A 24,046-nucleotide genomic window follows, 5' to 3' on the forward strand; every position below is an offset into this window, starting at 1 on the left:
GAAATTGAACTCAGGGACACTTAACCACTGAGCCACATCCTCAGCCCTGTTTTGTATTTTATTTAGAGACAGGTTCTCACTGAGTTGCTTAGCATCTGGCTTTTGCTGAGGCTGACTTTGAACTCACTAGCCTCCTGCCTCAGCCTCCTGAGCCTCTTTACGGCTAAAGTTCCCACTTACGTCAATTGCTCTCTGAAGTTTGAACTTCCTTGTCATCTGGTTTTCTTTTCAAATTGATATGCTCCAGCCTGAAGTTTTCTCAAACTCCTGCCTTTATAAAATGAATCTCTCCCCATGCATATCTGAAGCCCTAATAATATCCATTTTCTTTAGAGAAGGAGGTCTGCTCTGACTAGGATTGCTACCTCTGTAGCATGTACCGTGTCCATTCACTAATGAGGACAGTGGAGTCCTTGTCACTGGCTTTTTAATTTACACCCACATTAAACTTTGCCCACACCCTTCTGGATTTATGTCCTGAACCCAAATATAACCCTGAATTTGACAGAAGCAACAGACAGAGCTGTTGAGGGGGGCCCACCTGGGCTTTGACAGCAGACAGGCCTGTTCTCAAACTCCTCTCTTTATTTCCAGCCACGGGGCCTTAAGCAAATAGTGCAACCTTTCTCTGCCTCTATTTCTTCATCAGTGAAATGAGGTGGCCAGGAGGATTCAGTGAGATGACATTTATCTGGTGCCCATTGCAGTGTGGCACAGAGAGCCATCATTAGCGCTGTAGGCAAATCAGTTCACCTGTGGCCTGCGGCCCAGGCCTCCCACCTTCTGGGTTCCTTTCAGTGGTCTGTGTTCGCCTCCTGTGTTTTCTCCTTTCCTTCTCTTGGCATACAAACAAATCTGGCTCACCTGTTTTAAAACATCCTTCCCTGGACCCTGGCCCAAGCCACAAATCAGATCAGGACACGTTACCAGTGAAAGTGTTTAATAGTTAAATTATTTAAATAGACTTTTCAATTTCCATGGGAAATCATAATCGTATCCGTTTTTGCAAGAGCAGGAATAAAAAGAGTGCACACCCCTTAGAGGGAACAAAGAGCTAGCACTGCACGCTGTCACCAGTCACTGCTGGGATGGGGAGGGCCCCACAAGGCCGAGACCAACAGCGGGAACACGGGATGAACTCAGCACGCACACTTTACTCAGGCCGGAAGCACCACTGGCAGGCCATATGGAGGACAGGGGACTTGAGAATGACGCTGCGGGAGAGAGCAGCCCCGTGCCAGGGGCTGGAGGAGTGATGCAGAACTCAAAGGTGGAGTGGCAGGGGCTTGGGACACACTCAGACTTGGCAGTTTGGGGTCCATATGCTTTGCTTCTCAGAGCTGCGCTCAAATTGGGGTGGGGGGGCGTAGGAGGGGAAGGTGCTGCGGTGGACATAAAGGACGGTCTCAATAGCCAGCAAATAGCTGCCGTCCAGTCTCCTTCCAAGTGTCCAGGAAGAATAATTCTGCCCTGAGAAGCAATGAAAAGATCTGGGAACAGGTCCTAAGGATGCTGCTTAAATACAACTCTGTGCTAGTACATCATTTTTCAAATGCCTCCCTCAAAAGTTATAAAAAATAGTTTTGTCCCCTTCATGTATTGAACTGCTCCCTTCCCACCCCTCAAATAAAAACTAGACAAAATGACACTTCTGCTGCTTTTCCCTCAGACTCCAAGACTGGGCTCTACCCATTCCTCTGTCTGGTTTACAGGTAGAGGGCAAGGTCACACCCTTTCCCCAAACCTGAAACCTACACATTGCATTCCCAGGTCACAGGGATGGTGTCCAGGGAGAGCCACCTGCCCCTTGGCCAGCTAAGCAGACTGGCAGGCTAGACTTCCTCCCAGCCCTGGCCCATCCCTAAGCTCCCAGGAGTCCCTAGGTGCTGCCTCTGCAGGCGCGAACATCTGACATCCCCAGAAGCAGAAGAACAGGTGGGGGCCACGCTGCCCACACAGACTGAAGCTGTTCCCCTTGCTTCCAACCGCCTGGGATGGGAAAGAAGTGGCTGTTTTCTTCTTATCATTTCCATCTGCTTTTACTCAGTGGAAGTGGGTTGTGTCTTTGCCTTTGTGTTAGAAAAGAGAGAGGGTCAAGTGTGTCTGCTTCTTCCTCCTTGATCTGAATGTAGGGTACCCCAAAAGAACACACACTGCCCCTGGGAAAACCAAAACTGCCGAGTCTGAGGTGAGGAAGGTCCCTGCAGGGCAGCTGCATGGCATGAACACACGCACATGTGCACCAGGACACACGCCGACATAGGTACAGTACAAGTGAGCACAAACGCCCCCTGTGCACAGCTGTTTTCTAATATAGAGAATTTACAAAATATAGAATTTGGTATATCTGTTAGATCTCCAAGGCTTTCAATAATACAAAATAAAAAATACAAAAAAGACAACTTGGGGTCCCCCCTCCCCCCCAGTGGCATCCTCGTCTGCTTGTGTCTCCTACACGCATACAACTAGCATAGTCTAAAGAAGGGCACAGAAAACTTGTTTTGTTTTATTTAATAAATATTTTCTTTTTCTCAGAGCCACCACTGCTTGCTTGGCGTCCTCTCGCCTCCCCCTCATAATGAGTCCTGTTTCCCTCACTGGGCACAGTCTGTGTGCGTGGACGCATGGGCAGAGGATGGCGGCGAAGGCCACGGCTCCTACAAACCCAGCTCTCCTGCCTCAGAGCACCGCCAGGAAGCAGGGGCTGCAGCCTCTGTCTGAAGTTTAAAGGCTCATGTGGAAAACAGACCCCCGGGGGACCCCGAGTACCCCCAGGGCAGCGTCCAGCCCGCCTACCCACCCACCTAGGCTGAGGCCCTCCGCGGGCCTGCCGCTGTGCACTGGGCTGCGAAAGCTCCAGCAGCGCCCTCCACCCTTCAGCGGCAGCACCTGTCAGAGAACTCGAGGCTGAGCTCAAGTCCGGCGGAGTCTTCTGCAGAGGGAAACATCTTTGGTCAGCTTGGTGCTAACAGGACGCTGGCACCCAGGGCCTGGGCCGGAGGCCACGCCCACCAGCCAGGGCAGAGGCTGCTTCCAAGTCAAAGTGGGAAATCTCACCAGCGTGACCACGTGGCTGGAGCGCAGGCTCCCCACCTGCCCACGCGGCACACAGAGAAGCCGCTTCCGTTCCTCTGGAGGCCAGGCTGCTGGCACCACTGCTGGCAGCTGCTAACTCGGCGGGGGCCCTCCATTGAGGAAGTAGGTCATCATCTCGCCTTTCCCCTTGACCTTGACCACACCGCGGCACTCCAGCTGGTATGTGTTGGCAGCCAGCACCTGGTACATGTCCGTAGTGACCTGAGGAGGCAAAGCAGGAGAGAGGACAGACCACTGATGACCTTAGCCATGAACTGCAGTGGGGACAGAGCCACCCCTGACTCCCACACTCTGCTGATGCCCCTGCTCTTCCACAGAGGGGATATTGGGGACTGGCAGGGACCTGTCCATGGAAGTAGCCCTTAGAATGAGAATGATGGCCACTGTGGTTCTCGGCACTCACTCTGCCAGACGCTGTGACAAGCGCCTCACATGTGCTATTCAGTGCTACTCAAAAGTGTGGCCTGTGGCCCCTAACAGCTTAGGTGCAGTCCAGAGAGAGTCAGAGACAGAGAGTAATACTTTGGAACCTTCAGAGCAATGGTGACATTGTTGTACCCAACAGCCAGGTGTGTGACCAGGGTCTTTCATGGAAGTATCACTCCATGACAGAGTAGAAAGGTTTTTAAAAAACTGGTTTTCACTATAGATGTTTGAGAACAACTGCTTATCTCATTTCATCTTTATATGAAGCAATACTATTATCATCCCCATCACCAGCAAATCTGTCACTTGCCTGAGATTATACAGTTAATAAATGGCAGAGACTGGACTGGGTTCCAGGCTTTGTACATATCTCTGTGTCAGCTTTGGGGACAAAGAGAACTTACTGGGGCTTCACCAATGACACTGCTGGGCTAGATGAGGAGGGAAGCAGAGTGACAGGAGCAGGAAGTGGCAGGATGGCCAAGTGTCTCACAGGATGATGCAGATGCAGGTGCCTTTTCTGCTCCTGCCAGCCACCACACAGTTACCCAGCCTGACTGCAAGAGGCTGGGGCAGGGGCATTGCTTGGGGGCTGCTGTCATTAACTGTGGTGTCTGCACAGTGAGGCTCCAGTGAAGGTGCAGTGCTGGTTATTGTGGTGGCTGCTGGCAGAGGCCCTCACACCTGTCACCAGGTAGGTTAGAAGCTCTGCAAACAGCTCCCTCAGGGCCCCAGTCCCCACCCAGCCATCCCTTCTCTTCTTGGTGCAGGAGAGGAGGTGAGAGAAGGCCACATGGCCTGGCCTGTCAGCATCCAGGTCAGCTGGATCTGGCCAGGACTGTGTTTGGGGTCAGTCTCCTTGTTCTCCTACAGGACAGACGAGTGAGGGGATATTTAAGTAGTGTCAATGTGGACAAAATGTCTTAAAAATGGCACAATTATCGCTTGAGAAAACTGAGGCCAGGAAGCTGACTTCCCACATCCTTGCAGGGAACCATGCAAGAGGGCCACACAGGATGAGAGCACAGTTCAGGCCATTTTTTCAGATTGAAGCAAACCATGGAAATCCTGAGGGGGAGAAAAAGGAAAGCAGCTGAAGACCGGCAGGCCTGGGGATCACAAGTGCCAGCTCGCAAAGGACAGAAAGGAAAAAGTCCCTGGGCCTCTGGCCAGGCCACCGGCTGCTGCAACTGATGACGGCGCCATCCTAGGGCTCAGCAGCCTTCCCTGGTTCTCCTGAACCAAACCTAAGAGCGAGCCGCACGGGCAAGACTCTACTCCCTGCAGGTGTCTTGGTGTATGTACTCTGTGACTGGCTGGGAAGGTCCTGGGCTCCCCATGAACACTCAGTTTGTCATCACAGCCACTGCCCTGCTTCTGCCTACCCGATTCCTTCCGTGCCCAGCAGAGGGCTCTGCACAACCCGAAGATCTGTCCAAGGTGCTGAGGGCCAAAAACACAATCGTGTTCTCCAAGTTTCCGTGACGACAGCACCAACTGCCCCATCACCCTTGGATTTGGATCAGAAATTCTGACTGGGAGCTGTGGGCAGCCTTCCCTGAAGAACTTTTAGCAGCATACAGAGGCCTCCTGGTGGGTAACCTGGACAGTGGATGCTCTCATACTCACCTGGATGCGGTCAGGCACGCCAGTGCTGTCCATGCGGCTGGCCACGTTCACTGTATTTCCCCAGATGTCATACTGAGGCTTGCGAGCTCCAATCACCCCAGCCACCACAGGGCCGATGTTGAGCCCTGCAGGGGACATCAGCCACGTTCGTCAGGTTAAGACTGACACTTGCTTTGCTAGTCCTCGCTGGCGTCCCTCTCGCTCTCTGCACATTGCAGGTTCTCCCTCTGCCTCCTGGCCTGATGCCAGCTTCCCCCTGCAGTCTCCCACTTCTCTGCTCTATCAAGTGCGTGTTAATCCAAGACCCCAGGAACCCAGGCATACTTCAGGGCTCCTGTGTCCTCACCACCAGGTGATGCTCAGTTTCTGTAAGTCCACTGCCAGGAGTGCCCTCTTCAGGGTCTCCAGTGACCTCTTGCATAATCCAACTGCCTTTTAAAAAAATATCTTTATTTTATTTATTTATTTTTATGTGGTGTTGAGGATCGAACCTTATAGAGCCTTGCACGTGCTAGGCAAGCGCTCTACCACTGAGCCACAACCCCAGCCCCTCCAACTGCCTTTTCTTAATCTTCCCTTTCTGGGTAGCTTTGAGGTGTTCACCATTGACTCCCAGAATGTGCCCCTTCCCTCTTTCTCACTCCTATTTCTGTTTCCTTCTGTTCTCATTCTTAAGACCTGGCTCCTAACCCTGCCTGGGTCTCCTCTCTCTCCATGTCGTATCATGGCCACATGAAGCTTTCTGCCTTGCCTTCTGTTACCAGGTTCAACTGTCCACCTCATTGGTCACACAGAGCTCCAAAGGCCACGCCCGCCAACTAAGGTGCCCCTGAGTTCGTATGAATGGATCTACCCCTCAAGGCTCCTTAGCTATCGCTTGGTTGATGCTATCACTCAATCTCCAGTTTACAAAAATACACACCAGGAGAAAAATACAAAACTGTAGGTGGATAAGATGTGGTGAGAGGCAAATGAGAACAGTAACATTACATGAAACCAAGAATAACATTAATACAAAAACAAACACAGGCCTCACGTTAGTTAAAGAAGATCCCCAGCTGGCTCTGTCTGGCCTTTCTAGCAGCCAAAGAAAAATGGAAACCTGGCCAAGTCACAAAGCCCTGTGCCCACAAGACACAATAAACAGCTCCCTCAAGAACAGCACAATTCCTGACACTCAGGCCAGAACAAAGGTCTCCTGAGGACACTCATGATCATAATATTGGTTTTCGGTAAACTAACGTTTCAGTTTAATGTGCTAATTTTTAGAATTGAAATGCCAGTATTTTCTTTGGTGAATTACTTTTACTTTTTTAAAAATTTGAACTCTGAATCATTTATGGTGTGAGACATTCCCAGGGATTTGATAATGCACGAAAACTCTGAATAGAACTGAGGTCTGCTCTTTCAGAAAGCATTTCCTGCCTCCACAGATCTCAAGAGGAGGAAGAGGACAACACTTGACAAAGTTTCTATTGCAAAAATAACTTGCACTCTGTCAGACTGTACATCCTTGGTAAGATATACTCCCAGAGCTGGATGTGAGTTGTACACCTGTAATCCCTCCTAACCCAGAGCCTGAGGCAGAAGAATGGCAAATTCAAGGCCAACTTGGGAAACCTCATGAGACCTGTCTCAAAATAAAAGATAAAATGAGCTGGGGATATAGTTCAGTGTAGGGTGCTTGCCCAGCTTGTGCAAAGCCCTGGGCTCAATCCCCAGTACAACAAAAATAAAATAAAAATATGTTCTAAGGACAAACAAACTGCAAAAATGCCTTGAGCTTTATGGAACAACTCATCCAGAACTGTAATTTGGAGATCATTTTGTGGATGGAGCGGGGTGGGGCTGGGTAGGTATGTGAGATGTAGCTGGGTTTTCACTGTACTGTTCTTTCAATTCTGAAAGTTGAAAGTTGTCAAAAGGTTGAGGTAATAAAAACAAAATTAAACATTTTTAAAAATCCTGTTTTGGGTTCAAAGATTTTTTGAACAAATATGTAGAATATGGTCCTATTTTGAAGCTGACCCAGGGCTTCTCTTCTCTGAACCCCTGACCATCCTTAGCAGAGTCCCTACTACTGCCTCTGTGCACCATCCAGGTGTCTGTGAAGCTCTCTCAGCCATCAGCCAAGTACAAGTGCAGGTAAGACACAGGGCTGATCATTACATACCCTCACCACGACCCCCAGTTGAGTGGAGTTGAAAAGTTTTGACACCTTGACCTAGAAAAGATTGCCTCACTGCCTGAAACTCAACAATAACCTACTGAGGGGGCTGGGGTTGTTCAGTGGTAGAGTGCTCACCTAGCACGTGCGAGGCCCTGGGTTCAATCCTCAACACCACATAAAAAATAAATAAATAAAATAAAGATATTCTGTCCAATAACCTACTGACCCAGTTTTTTTTTTTTTACTTTTTTTAAGACTTCTGTTTTTTAAAATGTTGAAATAGAATTGGTTTATTGTCAATATTACATGATTTTTTTTTCATATTTTTTTGTCGTTTGTTTTTTGGTGCTGGGGAATTGAACCCAGAGGAACTTTACCACTAAGCCACATCCCCAACTCTTTTTATTTTTTATTTTGAGATAGGGCCTAAGTTGCTGAGGCTAGTCTCAAACTTTCAATCCTCCTACCTCAGCCTCCCGAGTCACTGGGATTACAGGCATGCACCACTGCCTATAAACTTCACTTTACTCATTTTATTTTGCTAACAATTTTGCAGAAAATATGTTCAGTATTTTCATAAATTTGCAAATGTAATAACTTATATCTTATGTTCATACATTTTTATTTAAAATGTATCAAGTATTTGATTTTACTAGTTTTCATTTTTACTCAATGAATTTGAAATACTTTTTAATAAAACTACTGTTGATTACATCCGTTTTTCTGGAAATAAATGGCCCTGCCATCTGCCCAAAGCTACTACCAGGCCCTGGAGCCCCCAGAACAGAGCATTCCCCAAAAGCCTTTGGGCAGGCACAACCTGGGTCCAATCGTGCCTTCCCAATGCTTGGGTAAAGTGCCTCATCACACGCAGGCCAACATGTGAGCACTGCCAGGCTGAGTGATCAGCTCCCCACCCCTGGCCACCCCAATTGGCTGCCTGTCACCTTCTACCACTGGATTGTAATAAATGTGGGATTTGAGGAGAGGGTCCCTGCAAGCCCTCCTTGCTCACCAATCTTCATCTGGAAGTTGTTGAAGGAGTGCTCATTGATGTACTTCATTTGGTCCATCAGCTTCATGGCGAAGTCGGCCAGGGCTTTGATGTGCGTCTTGCCCACCTTGTCGTAGGTGGAGTCGTTGAGGCCGGAGGCGGCCATGTAGGTGCTGCCGATGGTCTTGATCTTTTCTAGCTGCCTGAAACGGTCCTCGCTGATAATCTGCACAGAAGGAAACCAACCTTGGGTCAAGTCCAGGGCACTGAGCTCTATAGGGAGGGGCAGAGGAGGACCATGGGAGTATAGCAGCTTGGCCCCTCAGGGTCCCCTCTTTGGTAAGGGAAAAGGCTCAATGTGAGGCCTCCCCGTCCTCCAGAACAGGCCTCCTCTGTTCTCAACTGCTGTCCAGTGACTGTGACCTACTCACCCAACCCCACACCAAGAGCTCCTGAGGACAAGGGCACTGGTTGCCACTGGGTCTCATGCCCCCAACGGGCTGGACGGCTGGAGCCCCTTCATAGGACCTCACCCCCTCACTTAGGGAACCCTCCTCATCTCTGACTAGCAAGACATCCTTTTCCCATGTCCTTCTGCTGGAGGCCTCCCCGGAGCCCTTCATCTAGCCCGCTGCCCCAGGACCCTTGTGGGCTTCTTCCAACACTGCCAGGACCCAGCTCTTCCTGTGCCCTGTGTCCAGCCTGGGCATCCCTGCTGCACTGTGCCTCCCAGACTCCCAACAGGATCGAGGCTGTCTCAGCTACCCTTGGTGGATGCTCACCAAGCTCGAGAAATGAGAAATGAAGAAGCAAAGTCTGGCTGCCACCTCCCCTGCCCTGGGCCTTGCGTCTTTACCCTGCCCTCTTCCTTCACCCAGTGGCTCCTCCTTCCTCTGATTCTTTCAAAGCTCTGGCTGTCCTGGGCACGGGGACCCTGAAGGTTCCAGTTCATATAGCCTGGGCCAAAACCCCAGCTCTGGCCCTTAGAGGCCTTGACCTTAGGCAAGACACACAAGGTCTGTGGGCCTCTGTTTTCTCATCTGGAACCTGTGACAAGGTGCCTGAGACAGAACAGCCCTGGGACACCTTCAGGCTCTTGCCATCAGGGCTCCTGTCACACCGCTCACACCCACATGGAGGGGAGAGCCCTGGGGACTCAGAGGACTCCCAGAAGCACCTCGTCAAAGTCGGCGATGATCTCGTTGAGCAGCCGCAGGCACTCGACGCCCTCGTTGTTGGCCTCCAGCTCCACGTAGAACTCCGAGAAGTTGGCGATGGAGGCGAACATGACGGCCACGCACTCGCAGGACTGGTAGTAGAGCTCGTCATTGCGGCGCTCCCGGGCCAGGAAGTGGGCGGCCACATCCTTGGGCAGGATGTTGTGCAGCAGCCGCCGGTTGTAGGCCTGCAGCTCCTCCATCTCCTCCTTCTCCTCTGTGGCCTGGGGACAGAGGACTAGGTCAGTGGGTGGTGGGGGGCTACAGCCCTACTTAGAATGAGACAGGAATCGCACCAACACCAGGTGCCGGCCGTTTCTGCGGTCTCTCTGTTTCCAAGTGTTCTCTAAAGAGCATTATGTCAGCCACCAGAAGAAACGGTCTACTTCTTGGAAAGTGACGCACATCAGGGAGTTGGTCCCAGAGGAGGGAAGCGCAGAGCAGATGCAGGTCCCAGAGGAGGAGCTGAAAGTCTCCTGTCTGCCCAAGCCTGGCACTAGACTCCAGAGGAAAGGGAGAGTCCAAAAACCGCACCCCAAATAGGCTGCTGACTCCCTGAGGCCTCTTTACCCTTCATTTTTCCTCTTAAAATCAAAGAATGCACTCAGAAAAGCATCTTGCAAGGGTGACTTCAACCCACTGGTCACGGCGGGGAAATGGCCCAGAGTCCTGCCCATCTCATTCCTATGAGAACAGCCTCCAGTTCCAGATGCAGCCAGGAGGGACAGGTGCCACCAGGTGTCAGCCAGGGCAGGAAGGAAACATCCCCTTTAACTTTGGTTTCCCCCCAGTTTTGGTCGTGGATCTGTACAGTTGGAGTTTGTGGTCACTCACCCTCCAGGTAAAGGGATAGTGGAGTACCACAGCCTCTTGATAGTCCTAGGAGACCCATACTGGAGGAGCAGGTAAAGGTGGGGAATCAAGACAATGGTTAGGCCATGAGGGGGCGCTGTGTGAGAGGGCATGTTCCTGGGCGGCCCCTCCTCTATCAGCACACACCACAGGTGGAACAGTAAAGGGGCTGCTGGGCGAGCCTGGGGAGCATATGGTGACAATTACCCCCCTTCCTAAGGCCTGCTGTCAGGTTTCTGTTTACTGCTGTATGTTGTCCTCCAAGTTGCAAAATGCCCAGGAAAAGAATGGGAGCTGGAGGGACCTGCCAGTTGGGGAGCTTCTGTGGACAGGGCTGACACAGGCTTGCTACAGGCTGAGTCAGTGGCTTCCCTCCTAGCACAGGGTCGTCAGGGCCTGAGAAAGCAAAGTGACAGAGGGAGGGGCCCCAGTGTACAAAGAGGCAAAAGGGCCAAGAAGAGAGGGGGGAGGATCAGCAAGAGGCTGTGGGGTTGGGAGGCCAGGGCCACTGGGTGAATAGATCACTTTAGGAGAGTGATTTGGGAGGGTTTCTCTCTGGCATAGGGCAAGCTACAAAGAAGCCTGAGGCACAGGTCTCGAATGGAAGAGCTGGTGTGAGTAATGGTTTCTATAAATCTACGTACACAGACAGATGCTGGTGTGGTACGTATGCGTGCAACCTGCATTTCTGCGTGTTTACATCAACTACATGTGTTTCCCAGCTTTGGCCCTGGAGATGAACCTGTTATAGTTTGGATCTGGAATCCCCACCAAAGGATCATGTGTTGAAGGCTTGGTCCCCAGCTGGTGGTGCTTCTGGGAGATGGTGGAAAGTTTGGGAGGCAGGGCCTAATGTAAGGAAACCTTCACAGTGGTGTCTTGTCCCTGGGCCCTTCTCCTCTTTCTCTGCTTCCTGGTTGCCATGAGGTGAACTTGCTCTACCACGTGTTCCCAGCTATGAGGTTCTGCCTCGCCACAGGCCCAAAGCGATGGGGCCAAGAACCATGGACTAAAATCTCTGCAACCATGAGCCAAAATAAATGTTTCCTCCTTTAAGTTGATTTTCTGGGAGATTTTGTCACAGCAATAGAAAACTGACACAGATCTGGAAGTAGTAAGCCCACCAAGCACTTAGTTCTTGGTTTCTAAATACCACTCTCCACTAAGAGCAAGGGCTCTTTGAAGAAATTGCTGATTCCTGGGCTGGAACAGGAAAAATGTCAGGTAAGCTTGAGACATCTCATTGTGCCAAGAAGTCAGGAGATGCCCAAAGAGTGCTAGTGGCAGTTCAAATGACAAGGAAGTCAGCTTGACGAAATGCACACTAGCCAAACCTAGGGCGGTAAACCAAGTGGCAGATTTTAACCCACTGGACTAAACAGGTGTCTGTGTGTCTGCACTGACATAAATAAGTGAATGAATGGGCCAGTGAATGGAGGGATCTCCCTAAGGACCACATACCTTGGAGATAAAAGCTACACTGCATGCAACATACCCAACAGAAGGGACAACCACATGCCCCATCAGCACTTGACACCCAACCTCAGCATCACCGGTGGCACCTCCACGGTGAGGCTGAGAGAGGCAGGAGTCATCAATGGATGCAAAAGCTGCTGGATGGAGCTTTGCTGAGGATCACAAGATTGTTGTAATAGCCAGAGTATTTTTCCACAAAATAACAAGAAAACATGAAGGAGAGAAAGGGAGCTTGGAAGGGAAGGAAGGAAGGAAGGAAGGAAGGAAGGAAAGGGGGCTTGACAGTGGAGAAATGTGGCTGGCAGCAACTAGAGCTGCGGTCAGGGTCAGCACCATCAGTGGTGGGACAGGTCAGCATGGGGAGTCCCCTGTGTGATGCCCCAGATGCGCCCAGCACCACTGCCCTGGGTCTCCTTCAGGAAGGTGTGGGTCTGAAGGACACAGAGTACAAGATCTCTAAAATGGCAAGGACTGAGAAACATGGAGAGAAGGAAGAGACAACTAAATGCAGAGTACTCCTGGAGAGGATTCTAGGCCAGAATCAGTACAGCTGCACGAGGTGAACTGGGCCTGTTTCCACTGCTGACTCCCTGAAGGGGAAGCTGAGGGATAAGGGATGGAGGCAGTATCCTCATTCTTGGAAGGAAGACCTTGGAAGGATCCAAGGGTGATGGACGTATCATGTCAGGAAGAAAAAGAAAAAATATACATACGTACAGGGGGCGGATGGGGCAATAAAACGAAAACAGTGAAGAGACTATTGAAGTTCTTTATGTTGTTCTAAAACTTCTGCAGGTTTAATTTTTTTTAAAACTTACAATAAAAAGATGGAGATGAGCTCGGGGCCTGAGGATGAAGGATGGGAGGAAAGGTATGGGAGGGAAAGTCAGAGGTTTCTGGGGCCAGGCTAACACAAGCGCCCTTGGGGCTTTGGAGCGGGGCCTCGGAGCATGGGGAATGTCAGGGCCTGGTGCAGCCTCAAACCAAGGGGATGGAAGGGAGTGTTCCTCCTGTCCCCTGCATAGCCCTTTCAGCTGCTCCAGTCTGGTGGGTCAGAACTGGGCTGAATGCTGGCAGGCCCTGGGCAGGCAGCGCCTGGCCTCCCAGTTGCCAGGCTTCCATGTGCTGGGAGGGCTGAGACAGCAGCTGCGGTTGGGCACAAGGGAGAACCAGGTGTGGGTGCAGCCTGGTTGAACCCCATACTCAGGAGTTGGACAGAGACACTCCAAGGTAGGGCTAAAGGGACTGAGGACCCAGCAGGGCCAGGGGGCAGGATCACTCTTCCCAAGGTCTCTGTTAAACAACTGTGAGGCACAGGAGCAACCATCTTGGGTGGGGTTTCATGGGGGCGGTACATGTGAGCAGAGAAGAGGAGCATTGGCTTTAGGCCCCACTGAGCCTGATCAGCCCTCAGGAGAGTGCTGGAGGCCCCCCAACCACCCACCCACGGACTTCCCCAAAGAGGAGGGGTGTGGGAGAAGGGAGAGAGGTCTGAGAAGGGCAGACACACAGAGCTTCAGGAGGGACATTCCACATGGGACACTTGTGGCAATATTCATGGGTGCCCCAGCGTCAGGGCTCCTCACCGCATACCTTGGAGATAAAACTATGCTGCATGCAACATACCCAATAGAAGGGACAACAACATGCCCCATCGGCACTTGACACCCAACCAAAAGCCTCCTGCCCCCAGCCAAAGACTTCAACTTCCATGACAGTGAGCGGTGTGGGTGGAGGAGTTCTAAGCAAGCCCTGAGTAAACTGATGTGGTCTGGAGATGGGTCAGACCTTGCCAGGGGTTTGATTCAAAGGGCCCACAAAGAAGCTGGCATTGTTTTGTGAGTGCCCTAGAACGCCCTCTCCTGGAGACTCTGGGGTGGCTCATCAGGGAACCGAGGGACTTAAGACTGTGGCTACCAAGAGCACCACCTTCATCTGGCCCTTTGGCATACCATCCTGCAGGTGGACACTGTCCTCAGGGAGCAGGGTCACAGCCTGGAGAGTCAAGCACCGGTTGCATTTCTGCTTTCAATGCAACCAACACAGGTCAGAGCCATGGCCCTGGCCACCCCACCACCCTCCCCTGAGTCCAGCTGGGCTTCCTATTGATTCCTTTGGCTCTTCCTCCTCTGGAGAAGCCTTCATGCCCAGCTGTGGTCATATCAAGCCTGCACAGAAGCCTCTGGTGGCAGCCCCCACCAGCCCAGGATCCTGCCAGCTCCCACCCTCCTCACCTTCTGCTCCTCCTCCTCTCATGCCTGGACACCTTGCTGCTCCCCCTACAAGCTGACTGCCCCACCCCCAGTGTCCCTGCTGCAGACATGCACAGGAACTGCTCCGGCAGTGTGTGCTGACTCCAAGCGCACCTCCTGGGCTCAGAGTCCCTGTATTATTGGGGTGGGTTCATCTAGAATATGCTCCAGGACTTTGCCTCTCAACCCTGGAAAGCAAGCAGCAGATCCTTGGATGTGGGGCAGTGGTCATTTGGGGTGAGACCCAAGAGTACACCTTGTCAGTGTAGGATGAAGGTCCAGGCCAGCCCAGTGAGTGCCGTGAGGTCCAGCTGCCTCCCCACCCAGCTGTAGCCCCAGGGCCATTCACCTGCAGTTTCCAGAGGAAGTCAAGGCGGGCAGTGGACTCCACCTGCTGGGCGTGCAGGTACAGGGCCAGCACGAAGACTGAAATAATGATGGGCGTCACCACCTTCAGGGCCACCTTGGTCGCATGCTCAGGGCTGCAAGAGTGAGGTAAACAGGCCTGAGGCCACCCTGGCACTCACGCAGGCTCCGAAGACCCCCGCCCCCAGGCCTTTTTCTTCTTCCAGTATAGCTGCCACTCAAACTCTGCCTGAGTCAACCTCCTCTGGGAAGCCTTCCTGCAGCTCAGGCAGCTGTAACTCCTCTCCTGGCACCTTATGCCCCCATCACTCAGGTGCCCCCTGGTCACCTCAGGAGATGAACTCAGCCCTTTCACAAGGCAGTGTGGATGCCAGGTCTTTCTCAGAGGACAAGGCAGGACTGTGTGCACAGGAACAAGGGAGCCAGGCAGCACCTGCTGACCCTGTCGCTGGGGTACCTTAGGCAGACTCTTAAGTTTCCTCATCTGTAACATGGGAAAAGAATATCCACACTGCAGGGCTGTGGGAAGGACTGAAGATTCTGTACAGGAGGTCTCACTGCAGTACCTGACACACTGGGATTCGGCAAACTGGTGGCTACTGTTTCTAATTATATTTCTGTTAACATTGACAAATATACCAAACAAAAGCTGCCATTCCAAACACTGCTCCTTGCACCAGTGCAGAGCCAGAGGCCGAATACCACCCAGAGCCTCCCTCCAGCAGCCCGGAGCCTTGGCTCTGCATAGAGGAAAGCAGGCCCAGTTCCTGCTCCTGGGGAAGAGCCTGAGGCTAGATGCTTTAAAATGAGGCCTGAGGCCCTGATAACCCTGGCCACTGAGGCTATTGGTCACCAGAATGGTAAGTAAAGAAGGGTGTCTATCCCACCTGGGCTGCCTGCTCCCCGCAGGGGCCGCCCTGCTCACTCCAGCCTCCTCCACCACCAGCCTTGTTGCCAAGGCCCCTCCCACCTGGGTCTCAGTTGCCTTCTCTGCTGCTCTGTGCCAAGGGCATGGAGGGCCTGTCAAAGTGGGGCGTTAACTCACCACTGGGAGGTCCCGTTGTTGCTCAAGTCTCTGCGAAGGGAAGTCGGGGGAGACAGTTCAGATCTCTTTTTTTGGTGTAAGGCAGCCTCCAGTCCCATCTTCCTATGGCCCACCCTGTTGCCTTCCCCCACGCCGTGCTCTTCTGCCCAGTACCAATCTCTGTCCCCCAGTCCTGCTCTGCTGCTCCTTTGTCCCCTACCCCAGCACTCAGGGGCATTCCAGCTGGGAGGCTTATGCAAAGGCCAGCCTCAACCAGCATCTGGTCACTGTGATCACAAATCACCAGCTCTTACCCTGTCTGTCCTCCCCCACCCTGCCTATCACCTGGACACACCTGTCCGCCTGTCTGCCCCAGCCCTGGGCTGACATCCAGAGGGAACTGGGGGGTGGAATCCTATACCTGTACTGTCCCGTGTGGCAGCTGCTGGCCACTGTGTCTACTGAGCCTTGAAATGGGACTAGCACAAGTTAAACTGTACTGCGAGTGAAAATATACACCAGGTTGTGAATAGCGTGGAAAGAAAGGTAAAGTATTTCTCTAATACTTTTTTAATTGATGATATGTTAAAATGACCATATTTTAGGTTTATTGGCTAAATAAAGTGCTCTTAAATTGTATCTTTTGCTTTTTTTCATATAGCTACTAGAAAATTTTAAATTACATTTGTGGCTTGTATTATTTGTCTATTGAATAGAGCTGCCCTAGAGCCAAACGAGGGTCTCCCAACAGAGCAATGATCTCCAGTCTCTGCTGTCAACCTCAGCAGTGGGAGAGGAGAGGAGAGGCTGGGAGTGGAAGAGCAGGAAACAAAGCAGCCAAAAGAGCCAGCTCTAGTCCTGACCCCAGGGTAGAAAGGATCTGCACTCCCTCCCTCCCCCACACTTGCAGCCTGCCCAGTTCCTGAAGGCATAGCATCTTGCTGTCATCTGCCCATAGCCCCACACAACCACAGGGAAGTTCTTGCTTGAATCTGACTTAGATTCTTCACTACAATTTATTTTTCTCAGGGGTCTCCTTTCACAAGAAGGGGCACTTCTGTGGGGGTTCTTGGTCCTATCCTAATTGTACCTCCACTGCCTGGCTCAGTGTCTGCAGCCGGTAGGCCCTCAATACACATTTCTGAATGAATAAATGGGCGAGCAGATGGATGGATGTCTGGCTGGACCCCTTCCTCTTAGAGAAAGTGCAGTGTGCTGTGTTTCCTCAAGAGACACAGACTCGTCCCATTTTTTCACACTACTTGGTGTGTGTTCAGAGGTGGTTATGGGAAGAAAAGCATAGTACATACCAGGCACTTCGTAGATATTTTGCTACTATGACTATCATTCCCATTTTACTGGGGAAAAAAATGTATTTCAGGAAAATAACCCAATGTGAATCTGCTGCTGAGGTCCAAACTCAGTTCCACCCAAAGCCAGAGGCCTTTCCCTTCATGGAGTAGTCTCCCTTGGAAAGCTGACATCTGTCACTGGATGACCAGGCGGACTGTGGCCAGACAGCCTGACACAGCAGTGCTCAGGAGCTAGATACTCTCCTTGCAGTGTCCCTGCGGTGCCAGACCCCAGCCTTCTGCACTTCCTGCCTCCCTGAGGGGGCCCGAACACGGTGGGCGGTGAATGAGGTGCCACATACATGGCGTTGGCGGTGACCAGCAGGTCGGCATTGTCAAAGAGTGTGACACCGGGCACCTCGACGATGAGCACATAGATGAGCTCGATGGACAGCATGAGCGCCAGCTTGCCGATGCAGCTGATCTGCAGGAACACGGAGCAGGCCAGCAGGCTGAGCAGCACGCTGTAGGTGAAGTACTGCGAGAGAGGGCGGGCATCATCAGCTCGCGGCCCCGCCCAGGCCCCGCCCCAGCCCCGGCCGGCCCCGCCCCGTCCCGCCCAGCCTGAGCAACGTTTGGGAAGGCTTCTGCCCACCTGCCCAGGGCCGAGTAAAGTGTTAGCGCCCGATTCCAGACTCAGGCTCGCCTGGGCTCATCCCTGATCCACCACAGACTGGCTGTGCACCTTGGACCATGTAATCAACCCCTCTAAGCCTCGGTTTCCCCATCTAGGGCTCCCTGTGCCTGGTGAGAGGAAGCCTCTTGGGGCTATGTCTGGGACCTTCGATAACTGTGAGGAGCACAGGTTCCCTGCAGCTCTGAAATCCACAGCAGGAAAAAGGGAAGTGTCTCACAACCCGGAGGGCAACACCTGAATTGCCTGATTTGCCGGCCAAACCCAACCTAACTGGTGCGGTGCCAATCACCATCGGCATCCAGCTTCCTGTGACTGTTGGCACACTTGGCCGCTGAAGTATGGTTGTGTTTCACCATCAGGGTTTACCCCAGGCTCCTGGTCACATGAGGCAGCCTTTTTAAATCTGAAAAAATTTGTGGTCTAAAATATATTGGCCCTAGTGACTTGGGAGGAGGCATGGCGCCCTGTACTATTTATCCTGCTGAAGTCCCTCCTTGTCTTTGAGCTGATTTCCTTCTTAAACAACCGAGGGGCAAACCAGCTGATCTCAGCAGCCCCCTCCTCCTGTGGTCCCGGGATGTGACTCCTAGCCATGTCAGCATCTACTATCCTGTTCTTTCTTTTAAATTTAGCACTATTATTTTTGAGTCAGGCTTCCAGACTCTTCCTATTTCCACACTGCCTCTGCCTTGGGCTGGGGGCCAAATGGGGGTGGCTGGCAGTGGGCGTAGCCCAGGCTGGGCCCTCTGCCTCCCCAGGCTTTCAGGAGCTAAATGAGGCACTGTTGAGGGTCCCTTGGTGATAAGCTGGGACAGGGTAGCCTCAAGTCACCGCCAAGAACTGGGCAGAGAAGACAGTAGGAGAACAAGTCCAGACAATTAGGCCCAGCATTCCAGCTTGGGGGGAGGAAAAAGGGGCCCTCTCCAGCCAGCCTGAACTCCCATTCAGAAGCCGGGTCCTGGGCACCAGGAGGCCAAGGCTTAATGCAGCCCCACCACCAACCCGAAGGGCCTGTGAGGAGTGGCTGACTGGCCCAGGAACACTGGTGAGGTGTGGGCCACAGGCCTGAAACAGAGCAGGCTAGAGACAGCTGAAGACTGGGACCGACCATCTCCAACGAGGAGGAGCTGGGACACCAATGCATCCCCCACCCCATTCCCAGCTTCTCTGACCACTTAGTGGCAAACCGGCCAATGCAACCTCTGCTCCTCAGGAAGCACAAACGCTGCTTCCCTGGGCTCCCAGCCAGACGTGAGAGGGAACGGAGCCCAGGAGGGGAGGCCTGGCTGACTGCCCAGCGTGGCCGCAGAGGGGAGGGAGAGCTGGTCTCGGGTCCAGGACAGGAAGAAGAGCCTGTCTGGGTGGCCATCAGCTGAGCCCTGCTCCTCACTGGGCTTTCCTTGACTCAACAGTCCAACAAGGAGATGGCCCAGCTCCTTTTCAGGGCTGGGGAAGGAGGCCAGCACTGTGACAGCCCCTGTGCCCCTCTGCTGCAGTTCTGGGCCCTTTGGGAATTGGATGAAAGCAGGAAAGCAAGATCTCTGTCACTGCCTTACAGGTTTCCTGTGAGTGCCCTGCAGGGAGCTGGGAGGTGGCCATGGCCACTGCATAGAACAAACGCTTCCAGACAGGCAGGAAGCCTGGCCCTGCTGCTTGGGGAAAAGTGCTTGCAGAGAAGTGCAGCAACGCCATCAGAGCCCTGCGTGCGTCCTGGTGCTCAGTGCATGCCATCCTCTCAGTAAGATTCCTGGTGTTACTTTTTAAATCCAGATGCCTGTAAGTACAAAATTTCTCTTGGGAGTGGTGAAAGTGTTCTCAAGGAGGATGGCTACACCCATACTTGTGAATACACTGAAAACCGCTGTTGCACGCTCTGAACGAGTGGTTTATGGTAGTGGCTTGGGATTGGGTTCTCTTTGCTCCTCTCAAAGTTCACTTACCCTCCAGCTAGGGGATCAGGTAGAGGCTCCAGAAAATTTTATTCTCAGGAGCATGAACTCTAGCATCAGACAACTTGTATGAGAGCTTTGACTCTACTGCCTACTCACGGCGTAGTCTTGGGCAAGTAACTTAACCCCCCTGGCCATGGGGTTCTTCATCTCTACAAAAGAGCTAATATAGTACCTAAGTCATAGGGCTGTGAGGATTTACTGAGTGGATGTATGTAAAGCACCTAACACAGCACCTGGCCCATGGTAAGCATGCTATGAACAAAAGCTAAGTTAGTTTGGCTGCAGCTGTAGTGAGGAGGCTGCACTTGTTCACCAGTGTTGGGCACATGGTATTGATGACACCGAGCGAAGGCAGTCTCCAGAATAGCAGTGAGCTGGTGGGCCCTGACCTTCCCTCAGACTGTCCAGGGCTTCCCCAGGAGCAGAGTGGGGTAGGGCAAGAGCAGCTGCATCTGCTCCCGGCCCAGCCACGTAGGCCCAGTACCCAGCCCTGCAGGCCCAGTACCTCGGGAAAGTTGCAGTTGGGCCAGTGGCTGCCGCAGAAGCCGTGCTCATCGCCCAGGCTGTAGTTGAAGGCTGACTCCAGCACATGGCACGCGTTGACCTGGCTCACACTGATGTTGTGCTCCTCCGCCAGGCAGCCCACCAGGTCCTTGGAGTTACACATGAACTGGGCGGGGCACAGGGCAGTGAGGAGCGGTCAGCCCCCAGGGCCAAGGGCACCCTCCACCCTCTGTCTCAGTCACAGCCTCCCTCGGACTGGGGACATAGCAGGAGCCATCCTCTCAGTTAGAGGCCGCGGGCGGACCTGGCAGGTCTGTCCAGCTCCTTGGGTAGGAGGGCGTGGCCAGTATCCCTTCCCGAGGTGGGGCCCTAAGTCTGCCTTGGGGACGTTCCCTGTGCTCTTCCACCTTGAGAGCAAGGAACTAAAAGCCCGCATGGGGGCTAATTTAAGAGCCAAATCTGATCCCAGACCTGGAGTGAGACACGAATAGGGGTTTCTGGGTGAAAGCTCTCCCAGGCCATGCTGTTGGGCACAGGCTGCACTGGGTTTGACCCCACGGGGCTGGGGAGGCACTGAGAGGACGTGAAGCCACCCACCAGGTTGACAAAAGCCGAGAGGAACACCAGGGTGATGGTGAACACCCCAACCAGGGTGCTGTTCATCTTGGACCGCACGATCTTCCTGGAGAGGATCTGCAGCGGGGCGGGGAAGAGCTGGGCGGGGGAGAGACAGAAGAGCGTTCAGCGAGGACCCTGACCGTGGCCCGCCGTGCAGGAGACCCCGGACCCGCTCGTGTTTCCAGTGTAGCTCCCCCAGCCTTTCTGAACCCCTCCGGGCCTGCAAGGCTCCAGCCTCACGCCACTGCCCCCTGCTTCCAGGCCAACAGCAGCACAGACTCTGAGCTGGCCAGGAGCGAGTGTGCCTGAGAAGCCCACGGGTGAGAGGCTGGATGAAAGAAGTGACACCATCTTGACCCAACAAGGAGGGCCGGCAAAGGCCATTTACCCAGAGAGCGAGTTCTGGACCTCGGGGAGTTACAGTCAGGGGCGGTGGGTGGCAGGGGAGCACGCAGGGAGGGGCCCTGACTTTCCTAGGGAGGCTTGGGAAGGCTTCTCGGAAGAAGCAGGGACCTGGTGTCTGGAGGAAGGGGCTGGGCTTGTGAGAAGTGGCAAAGCAGCCAGGGGAACAAGAGGGCGGGGCCTGGACCCTGAAGTTTTTCTTCAGCAAGAAACTTCACAGACCCACCTTCCCCTCACCCACCCCTTCCTGTATGTTCTTCAACTAGACAAACCATAGTCCACTCACAGACCCACTGCAGCTACGGTGATTAAATCATCAGCCTCCAAAGTCTCATTTCTGCCACCAAATACGACACTCTTGGTCCCTCCTGCCATGCAACCTACGCTAAGAGGTTGACAGAGAACAGAGCTGTGGACTCGGGCTCCTCCACCGCTGCCTGCCCCGCTTCTTCTTGGTGAATCCTGTCTGCTGCCAACATTCCAGGTGTCCTAAGATACCTCCAAGGACAGAGAGTGGTGGGAAAAGCACCCGGCCCGGAGGTGGGAAGTCTGGGTTCCAGATGTGGCTTTTCCTGTGTGGCCCTGAGCAAGCCACATCTCTTCTCTGAAGATCCCATTTGTAGGCACACCCTGAATTTTGTGATAAGTGAAGCAGGCAAACGTCTTGACCCTGATCACCCCTGCACATACTTGCTCAGTGTGCCAGACCACCTGGCTCATCCCTCTCCTGACACTGAGAGTTCCCTATAGTTGGTCAAACTGATGACTAAGGATCCATGGCATGACCAACGTGTCGCTGCTCACTCCCAACAGTGAGGTGGTAAGGGGCACTGACTGTGTGCTACAGTGTTTGCTGCTAGCTCAAAAAGTGCTGGGACATGGATGGGATGTTCCTCCACCACAAGCCAACCCATCTACATGTGCAGCATCCACGTGGATCCTTCACATCGTCACCTGGGACTTCAGGGTAAAGGGAGCTAATACAAATGTGCTGATGCCCACGCTGTTGTCTGGGCCAGGAGTAATAGTCTTTTATCTCTGACTTAGGAGTCTCATGTCTTCTGCAAGCATCCATGAAACACTAACAAGCTAACTTATCAGCTTATGTGTAGGGGAAAATCAGACCTCAGACCCTTCAGAGTTCCTGATAGGAAAGGGTCCTGCTCACCCCTGGTCTTGGGATTTGGGCTGGCTATGTGTGTAGGGAAGTATATACCTTTCCCACTCCAGAATTCTCTTCTTCCAGCAAGGCCACTTCCAAGTCAGCAGAGGGAAAGAGGGGACCACAGGAAGGGCAGATCACAGGAAGGGCTGTAGCAGAGGTCTAGAAGACTGGTGGCTATTGGCTGAGATGAAGACCTTGGCCTCCAACTCCCTTGCAATGCAGCTGTCCAGTATTTTCAGAGACCATTGAGCCTGTGGCATTGTTCTGGAAAAACACTTCCTCTGGGATGATTCAGGACAAATTCTGACTGAACCCTCTCATGGGGCAGAAGGAAAAATAGGTGTAATGTGCAAAGATAAGTTTGGATTAAAGTCCTGCCTAACAGACACAGAGATAAATCACACACAGTGAGAGTCCAGAAATCAACTCTTATGTTTATGGCCAATTGATTTTGATGAAAGTGCCAAGACAATTCACTGAGGAATAGTCTTTTGACCAATGTTGCTGGGTCAAATGGATATTCACGTGCAAAATAATGAAGTTGGGTCCCTACCTCACACCATATACAGAAATTAACTTAAAATGGACCAGATGCCTAAATATAAGTACTAACACTATAAAATTCTCAGAAGAAAGTATGCAGGTAGACACTAACTTTGGATAAGGCAATGCTTTCTTGGAGATGGCATCAGAAATACAGGCAAAAAAAAATAAAATAGATAAACTGAATTTCACCAAAATTTAAAAATTGTGAAACAAAATAACAGCAAGAAAGTGAAAAAAAAAAAAAACATTGCTAAGGATGTGGAGAAATTGGAACCTTTGGGCATTGCTGGTGGGGATGTAAAATAAAGCAGCTGCTGTGGAAGGCGGTATGATGGTTTCTTAAAATATTAAAGATAGAATTATTATAAGAACCCACATTCCCACCATCTGGGTACATAGCCCAAATAACTGAAGGCAGAGACATGCAGAAATATTTGTACACCTATGTTTATAGAAACATAATTCATAATAGCCTGAAAATGGAAAGTACTCATATGTCTATTAATTGATAGAGATCCCAAAGGTGAGGATAGCCATAGCCACACAACAGAATATTATTGAGCCATAAAAGGAAATGAAGTGCCATTACATAGTAGAATATGGACAAACTTTGAAATTATTATGCTAAGTGAAAGAAGCCAGTCTCAAAAGGTCATGTATTATATGATTCCACTTATATGAGATATGGAGAACAGGCAAATTCATAGACACAGAAAGTAGATTAGTGGTTGTCATGGGCTGTGGTGAGCAGGGAACAAGGAAAGACTACTGATGAGTATGGGTTTTCTTTGAAATTATGACACTTCTGGAATTAGTGGCAACAGTTGTACGACTTTGTGAATATACCAAAAACTAGTGAATTACAAGCTTACCACCTTTACAATTGTGAATTTTGTGATATGTGAATTTATATCTCAAGAAAGCTTTTATTTAAAAAAAAATCCTGCTCAAATTGGTACACCCACTCTGGAAGGCACTATCAAGATTCCTCAAAAGACTGGGAATGAACCCACCACATGACCCAGCTATCTCACTCCAAAAGAACTAAAATCAGCTTGCTGTAAGGATATAGCCACATCAATGCTTATAGCAGCACAATTCACAATAGCCAAATTATGGAACCAGTCTAGGTGTCCCTCAATAGAGGACTGGATAAAGAAAAATGTAGTCCATATACACAAAGGAGTTCTACTCAGCCATAAAGAAGAATGAAATTATGACATTTGTCAGTAAATGGACGGTACTATAGAACATCATGTTGAGTGAAATAAGCTAAAACTCACAAAGTCAAGGGTTGAATGTTCTCTCTGATATGTGGAATCTAGAGAGAAATAAGGAATTAAAAAACAGGGGATCTCATTAAAATAG

General features: G+C 51.7%; 1 protein-coding gene across 2 annotated transcripts in view; it reads right to left on the reverse strand.

The window, feature by feature from the left end:
• Nucleotides 1–923: 923 nt before the first annotated feature.
• The window catches only part of Adcy5 (adenylate cyclase 5), a 144,914-nt gene continuing 121,791 nt past the window's right edge, over nucleotides 924–24,046 (reverse strand). For both annotated transcript variants that reach the window (XM_046457840.2, XM_058583499.1), the window contains exons 13-21: nucleotides 20,545–20,661; nucleotides 19,949–20,113; nucleotides 17,157–17,332; nucleotides 15,524–15,553; nucleotides 14,462–14,594; nucleotides 9,493–9,756; nucleotides 8,337–8,541; nucleotides 5,152–5,276; nucleotides 924–3,297 (exon numbers count right to left, since the gene is read on the reverse strand). In XM_046457840.2, the coding sequence (XP_046313796.1) occupies nucleotides 3,169–3,297; nucleotides 5,152–5,276; nucleotides 8,337–8,541; nucleotides 9,493–9,756; nucleotides 14,462–14,594; nucleotides 15,524–15,553; nucleotides 17,157–17,332; nucleotides 19,949–20,113; nucleotides 20,545–20,661 (1,344 nt within the window). In that variant the 3' untranslated portion in view covers nucleotides 924–3,168. The remainder of the gene's footprint in view (nucleotides 3,298–5,151; nucleotides 5,277–8,336; nucleotides 8,542–9,492; nucleotides 9,757–14,461; nucleotides 14,595–15,523; nucleotides 15,554–17,156; nucleotides 17,333–19,948; nucleotides 20,114–20,544; nucleotides 20,662–24,046) is intronic.

This window comes from Marmota monax, unplaced genomic scaffold, assembly GCF_021218885.2.
Source record: "Marmota monax isolate L192 unplaced genomic scaffold, Marmota_monax_Labrador192_F-V1.1 WCK01_AAM20220418_F8-fsc00052, whole genome shotgun sequence".
NCBI lineage: Eukaryota > Metazoa > Chordata > Mammalia > Rodentia > Sciuridae > Marmota > Marmota monax.